Source organism: Cuculus canorus, unplaced genomic scaffold (assembly GCF_017976375.1).
Source record: "Cuculus canorus isolate bCucCan1 unplaced genomic scaffold, bCucCan1.pri scaffold_153_arrow_ctg1, whole genome shotgun sequence".
In the NCBI taxonomy this organism is placed as follows: domain Eukaryota; kingdom Metazoa; phylum Chordata; class Aves; order Cuculiformes; family Cuculidae; genus Cuculus; species Cuculus canorus.
In genome coordinates this window covers 20561-28088 of record NW_026527788.1, presented here as the reverse complement: position 1 = coordinate 28088, position 7528 = coordinate 20561, and the positions used below count along the sequence as shown (strand labels likewise).

The 7528-nt window shown below is 52.9% G+C and overlaps 1 protein-coding gene across 1 annotated transcript; it reads left to right on the top strand.

Annotated features, from left to right (window-relative positions):
- The first annotated feature begins 563 nt into the window (after positions 1-563).
- Positions 564-3571, top strand: LOC128850662 (olfactory receptor 14A16-like). The gene is made up of 2 exons (XM_054055637.1): positions 564-618; positions 2607-3571. Exon 2 carries the CDS (start codon positions 2630-2632, stop codon positions 3569-3571), a length of 942 nt encoding a protein of 313 aa, XP_053911612.1. The 5' UTR covers positions 564-618; positions 2607-2629.
- Positions 3572-7528: the final 3957 nt, after the last annotated feature.

Genomic DNA, 7528 nt, shown 5'->3' with positions numbered 1-7528 from the left:
TCCTCAGCATCATAGCTGCTTGCACAGCACCTTTGCCTGCCTGCAATCATGGCCTCCAATTCTCTGCTCTAACGAGTCCCTGGGGAGGCTTTGTCAGGAACAATCCTCAATGAGACCAATTAAGACTCCAAGATACTCTGAGTTCTGGTTTTGACTTCTTGAGATGTTTCTTCAGTCTCTTCTAAGGAGCTGAGATTCCAGGACTCATCAGCAAATCCACCCTGGGTCTCATTAAAACAGAGAAAGCCTTAACGAGCTCTTTCTCTGCCTGGAGATTTCATCAGGTCTTGAAGCGTTGTACAGCTCCTTGGAGTCATTTCCTGGTGTAGTTAAAGAGGAAGATTTAAAAGTGCACCTAAGAAATACGCATTCAGTTCCAAGAACAGGTAACGGAAACATGGGCATTGATACCGAGTGCCACCTCAGGAGGTCTGGGCAGCATTGAAAAGCATCCCTTGAGGTCTGATCCTGCGTGGACAGTGGTGCTCCTCACCTCCCCAACCCCAGCATTTCTGGCAGTGACCCCACGGGACTTGCTTCTCTTTTCCACAGAAAGGGCTGCCCTGGGCTGCTCCTCTGCTGCTGAGCTGGGCTGGGCTCCTGGCACGGAGGGAGCTGGTGGCAAGTGGGCAGCGCTACAAAGAGCCATCTCTGGGCAGGAGCAGCTCCTCTGCAAAGCCCAGCAGGGCTGAGGGCACTGCCTGCAGGCAGCGAGGGCAGAGGAGGGAGGCACAGAGAGGGCAAAGGCAGGGTGGGGTGGGAGGATGCTGAGAGCTCCCTGAGGGAGGAATCCTTGCATCGCTTAGTGCAAGGCAATGCAGCTTCGGTTCCTGGAGGAATCTCTTAAATGGGGGCACATCCCACAGCTCAGGGTATCTTGAAGTACAACCCTCACTTTCTCTACAGCAGAGGAGGAGGATGTGCTGCAGATCAGGGACTGAACCATTAGAGGGACACAACACAACACTCGGCTTCTGCTCATGGCTGTGAGGGTATAAAGATTGATCTGCACTGGTGGGTCCCATGAGCTTTCCTTCCATACAGCGTCCCTGTGTCCCAGTGTGCTGAGACAGAGACTCTGCACCTTCTGCTGTCAGCACTCAGACTGTCACGGGAGTAGATCACGGTGGGGTAGGAAGAAGCTGTGAGTGGAAGGAGAAACTCCCAGCAAGGCAGGGTCCTTGTGCTTCCGAGAGGCTGCTGCATGGGTCAGGGCTGCTCACAGATCTGGATCACCCCTAGAATATTTCCAAAGGACTGTCTCAAGGAGAAGGTCGAAACAGGGATTGCTACAGAGGTAAGGAGCTTACATGAGACTGTGTTTGCTCTTTCCTTTTCCAGGGAAGTTGGGAGGGGGAGAGAAAAGCAGAACTAGAAATGGAGCACTCAGGTTTTAACAAGTCATTGAGATTCCTGAACTACAGCTCTGAGTAGTCAGTAGGTTGACCAAGACCCTGGTAAAGTGTCTTGAGGAATTCTCTGCCTATGGACAGCACCAGCATCACCTCTGCTGGACCCATCAGGATTGTTCTGACCTGTCCTTTTCAACCTCCAAACAGGAACACACTCCCAGGCAGTAATCGGCAAACAGGCACATTCCTCTAGGGCCAAGGAGAGAGCACAAAGATTTAGATGTGGTTTGTCTGTGCTGACAGGAAAAAAGTTACAGGACAGGGAAACACCTACAATGAGGAAAAAATCCAGGCAGGGAATGAAAGGAAACTTAAAACTGAGATATTGTTAGAGTGAGAATTCAGAGAGCTCTGTGTGCTCCCGTCCAGGGCAGCCCCTTCCTCTGAGCAAGCCCCCTTGCCTCCTCTCCCACCCAGCAGAGCCTCTGCCCTCAGGGCTCTGGGCTCCAGGGCTGAACCCCCTCCTCTGCAGCCACAGCTCCAGTGCCCTCTCCAGAGCCCAGGGGCTGAGAGCAACTGCCCGGCAAGGCTGGTGTCTGGGAGGGGGCGAGCACAGCTGGGGAAGGGGAACGCTGTCTGTGTGCCTCTGCCCTGGCCTCTCGCAGACAGACCCTCACTCTCTTTCTCCCTGTTTCTCCCCTTGTCTGTGTTCTTGCTGTTCTCTCATTCTCGCTGCCAGGCTCTCTGGGATGGGAGTTGCTGCTGCAGAGTCACCCATTGCCCTCGTGGCTCCTTTCCTGCAGTTGTGTCCATGGGAACCTGTGTCCCAGCTTTGCTGTGAGCTCTGAGGCTGTGAGCAATGCAGTCAGTGGGGCTGGGGAAGGAGCTGAATCTCCCTTCATCAAATGTCATCCTGAGGACACTTGGCTCTCCTTGAGGTTTCCTTCCAAGCTGTGAGCTTTCCTGCAGGATGCAAACATGTCCTACCACACCTTTGTGCTATCTGAAAGTTCTATGGAGAATCACAGAGATGCTTCGAGTGAGAAAATGCTATTGGGTTTGTGAAATGTGTCATGTGTGTCCTGGGCTGACAGGGCTCCAGGCACGGAGCTCAAGGAAGGGCTGCAAGAAAAGGGAAAGGATGTGTGCAGCAGCGGGGTTGGGGGGGTTGGGGGGGGGGAGGGCCTGGAAATGGCTTTGATTTGGCTCAGAGAAATCTACACTAAATTGTCCCTGTCCTTTTCCTTCTCACAGTGCTCCATGACCAGAGGCAGCAGATGTCCAACAGCAGCTCCATCACCCAGTTCCTCCTCCTGGCATTCGCAGACACACGGGAGCTGCAGCTCTTGCACTTCTGGCTCTTCCTGGGCATCTACCTGGCTGCCCTCCTGGGCAACGGCCTCATCATCACCACCATTGCCTGTGACCACCACCTCCACATCCCCATGTACTTCTTCCTCCTCAACCTCTCCTTCCTCGACCTGGGATCCATCTCCACTACTTTGCCTAAATCCATGGCCAATTCCCTCTGGGACACCAGGACTATCTCCTACATGGGATGTGTTGCCCAGGTCTTCTTTGTGTTGTTCTTTTTTGCTGCAGAGTATTTTCTTCTCACGGTCATGTCCTACGACCGCTACGTTGCCATCTGCAAACCCCTGCACTACGGGACCCTCCTGGGCAGCAGAGCTTGTGTCCACATGGCAGCAGCTGCCTGGGGCGCTGGGTTTCTCACTGCTCTGCTGCACACGGCCAATACATTTTCCCTGTCCCTCTGCCAGGGTAATGCTGTGGACCAGTTCTTCTGTGAAATCCCACAGATCCTCAAGCTCTCCTGCTCGGATGCTGCCATGAGGGAGTTTGGGCTTCTTGTGTTTAGTGTCTTTTTAGCATTTGGCTGTTTTGTTTTCATTGTAGTGTCCTATGTGCAGATCTTCAGGTCAGTGCTGAGGATCCCCTCTGAGCAGGGACGGCACAAAGCCTTTTCCACGTGCCTCCCTCACCTGGCCGTGGTCTCCCTGTTTGTCAGCACTGCCGTGTTTGCCTACCTGAAACCTCACTCCTTCTCGCACCCATCCACAGACTTAGTGGTGTCATTTCTATATGCAGTGGTTCCTCCAGCAGTGAATCCTCTCATCTACAGCATGAGGATCAAGGACCTCAAGGATGCAGTGTGGGAACTTATAACTGTAAGGATCTGTGGTGCAATAAATTCCTGACCTTCTGCATAGCACTTCTAATGACACTCATTGCTGGCATTGCTGTCTTCTATATGTTTATGTTTTTTACTTGTGATAATGTTTTCAACTCCTTTTTAAATCACTGTCTGCTTTTCTCTTGTGGCTTGAGTGGCTGAGATAAGGGTAACCCCTGCTCTCTGTGTTTGTAAGCAAAATAAACATCCTGCAGCACCTTTATTCTTCCTCAGACCCTTCCTCCAAAGTCTTTAAAGGTTTTTGAAGACAGAATAGGAAAAAGAAGAAGAACAAAAAGATCAAAACAAATAGGTATAATATGCATCAACATATACACAGCAGTTCCTGTGAAGAATGTTTCTCCTCTGCAGTCGTTAGCGGGAAACACATTGGACAAGTTTGATAAGACAATCATACTTTTATCTGTTCGGGCCCTGGGACATGAGGAGGTGATGAATGGAGCTGGTGTGATAAGTTCAGTTGTGTCTCAGAAACTCATCATCCACTAGGAAGGGTCTGTCCATGAAGGGGATGGTGAGGTCAGTTGTGTCTCTGGAGGGTGACAGAGCAGCAAGAACATGGAACAGGAACATGGCTGTGAAAGGACCTCTGCCCATAGCACCCATAGGCCCTGTCCAGGAAAAGGGCTTGGATATGGGTTGTCATGTCCGTTCTGCCAGAACACGCGATGGGACCCTAGCAGGGACATGGTCAGGTCTGTCAGAGAAGCTGAAAGGACAGCAGCCGTGACGTGATTTAGAAGACCATGGTGAGGTTCCTTCTTTCTGGCCAAGTGAAAGACCACAAGAAGGCAAACATGTTGGGTTTCCTGCTTGAAGAGGATTTTCTGAGGTGGTTGAGATTTCCCTGACAGTGGGGAAAAGCAGGAGAGAGGAAAAGATTAGTAGAACTTGGAAGGAGGAGCGTGGCTGCCGGGAGGAAGAAATGTCACTGGAAGGGCAGCGTATGCTCTGCTTTTGAGCTTGAAGGTCATAGAATCTAAAGTTCTAAGGGACAGATAAGTATCATAAAGCTCAAGTCTCTGCTCCTCTCAGGATAACATGAAATTTTCATTTTACTGTATGAGTAAATGCATCATCCAGAAGCTCCTTGAACTCCGACTGGCTTTGTGCCATGACCACTTCTCATGTCCCACGCTGGGCTCCGCACACAGCCCTGCTCTGGGCTCCTCCAAGGTCTGGGTGGGAACAGAGCCCAGACAGGGCTGGTGGTTCCTTTGGTACCGGCACTGAGTCCAGCAGGAGGGAGAAGATGGGCAGAGAGCAAAGCTCACCCATCAGCTGGGGTGAGTGGCAGTGCTGGAACTGGCGATGGGAGAGACCAGTGCCCGGGGGCCCCTTCCCAGTCTGTCCCTGCCACCAAGGGCACCGACCGGCCTCCTCTCTCCTGCCCCTGCAGGGCTGGGCTCTGCCCCTCACACCCTCTGCAGCGTGTCCTCCCCCTGCATGGTCACACAGCTCAGCCAGCATTGGAGGTGTCCTCTCCCGGGCACTTTCCAGCTCAGCCCAGCCCCTCCCAGCTCTCCCCACAGCCCTGCTTTCTCTCCAGCCCCGCAGAGCCACCCAGTCTGGGCTGCCCCACGGCAGTGCCCACCGCAGGGTGCAGCAGAGCTCTGGGCTCTCCCCCACAGCCCCCCAGGAGGGGACGGCAGCTGCTGGGGGACAGAGGTGGGTCTCAGCCTCCCCCACAGCCCAGGGCTGGAGGCTTGACCCGGCACAAGGACACGGGGAGCAGTGAAACCCCAGGACTCCTGGTTTCAATCCAGCAGATGCCACCACAGACTGACTGTGCCCCCTCCGTGCCAGCCCCTCTGCCCAGGCCAGGACAAGAGTCTGGGCTCAGCAGCAGAGCAGCCTGGCCCACACGAGGGCTTGCAGGAAGGAGTTTCTCTTTCTGGTGGATTCTTCTCTGCAGGCACAGAAATGCTCCCTTGCTCTTCTCCAGGACATCCCTTTCCCCAGGGGAGGGTGTCCAGGCCGGCCTGGCTGCCAGTCCTGGTTCCCTTCTCTGTGCAGACCACAAGGCCAATTTTATGACCCAACATTCTATGTTCGGGCCCTTCTATGCCCTGACTCGTATGTCCCAACTCTTCCATGAATATTCTATGATCTGTCTTTCCTATCATCCTTCTGTGACCCAACTCTTCTAAGACTCAACTCTTGAATGACTCGACTCTTCTATGACTCTACTGAGACCTGACTCTTGTGTGACCCGAATCTTCTGTCACTCTTCTGTGAGCCTGCTCTTCTGTCCCCCTACTATTATTCTACGACGTAAATCTTCCATGATCTTATTCTTCTATCACCTAACAGTACTATGACCCAGCTCTTCTCTGACCCAACATTTCTATGATCTGACCATTCTATCACCTTTTGATGACCTGACCCTTGTATGACTCAACACTTCCTTGACCTTGCTATGACCCATTTTCTATGGCACCACAAATCAATGACCTCATTTTTCTGCTACTCTTCCATGACATGACACTTTTGACCCTACCCTTCTATCAGCCAACTCTGCTATAACAATTCTATACCCCAAGTCTTCTTCAGTCCCTTTGTGAGGCGACCCTTCAACAAACCAAGTCTTCTATGACTCTTCTATCACTCAGTTCTTCTACGACCCGACTCTTCTGTGACCCTTCTGTGACCTGACACTTCTATCACCTAACAGTACTATGACCCAGCTCTTCTCTGACCCAACACTTCTATGATCTGACCATTCTACCACCCTTCTATGACCTGACCCTTTTATGACTCTACACCTCTATGACCCTTCTATGAAACATTATCTATGACGCTACTCTTCAATGACCTCATTTTTCTATTGCTTTTCTATGATACGACACCTTCTATCAGCCAACTCTTCTATAACAATTCTATACCCTGAGTCTTCTTCAGTCCCTCTGTCTGACCCAACTCTTCTATGACTCTTCTATGACCTCTACACACCTCTGACCTGACCCTTCCATGACCCGACTCTTCCATTACACTTTAAAGACACAGCTCCTAAATATTCTATGACCCCACAGTTCTATGACTCTTCTGTGACCTGACACTTCTAGGACCATTCAGTGACCACCCCCTTCTGTGACCTGAACCTTCCATGACATGACTGTTCTCTGACCCTTCTATAACCCAGCCCTCGTATCACTCGACTCATCTATGACCCTTCTAAGACCCAACTCTTCTATTACCTGACTCTTCCACCTTTCTCTGACCCAAATCTTCTATGATTTTTCCCAAATCATATGATACACCCAAAGCAGAAGCTGTGCAGGCAGTAGGCCACGTAGGTGGCATTTGTAACCCCTTGCAGGCAGATGGGGCACTGGGAGCCTTCTGCTGCCTCCACCGGCCCTGCCTGGGGCCGCTGGCTCCTGCCGCCATCCCTCACAGCAGAGCTTCTCTCCCCGCTGGCTCCATCGGTGCCCGATGCTGAGTCCTGCCAAGAGAGACGTGCAAAGTGTTAGAGCGTGTCTGGCAGAGGCACTCGGGCATCCAGCCCAGCGCAGGAGGCACAGGGAGCAGAACTGTTGGAGGCACGGCATCCCGGAGCTGCCACCTCCCAGCTGCCCGGGCAGAGGGGACAGCGGTCATCCAGCTCCGTGGCCACACTGTCCCCATGCTGCGGCGGCTGTGGGAGCTGGTGCTGGAGCAGCGGGTAATGCACAAGAAAAGAGAGGCCACAAGCATTGGGTGGCCCAGGGAGGGCAGGAGGGAACGGCCAGGTCCTTCCAGAAGGAAACCCTCCCAGCTCCCCAGGGGGAGGTGTCCCCTCCCAGCTCACCTCTGCTGCTGCGAGCTGCAAGGCCCTGGGTGCCACGGCTGCCTGAGGCTGGCAGGGTGCGGAAAATCCTCCAGCGTTTTCAGTCTCTGGCCTTTCCTCTTCCAACAGACGAGGCAGCCTTTGAGGAACCCCTGCTGCTGCTTCCGGTGATGATTCCTCCCCTGCAACTTC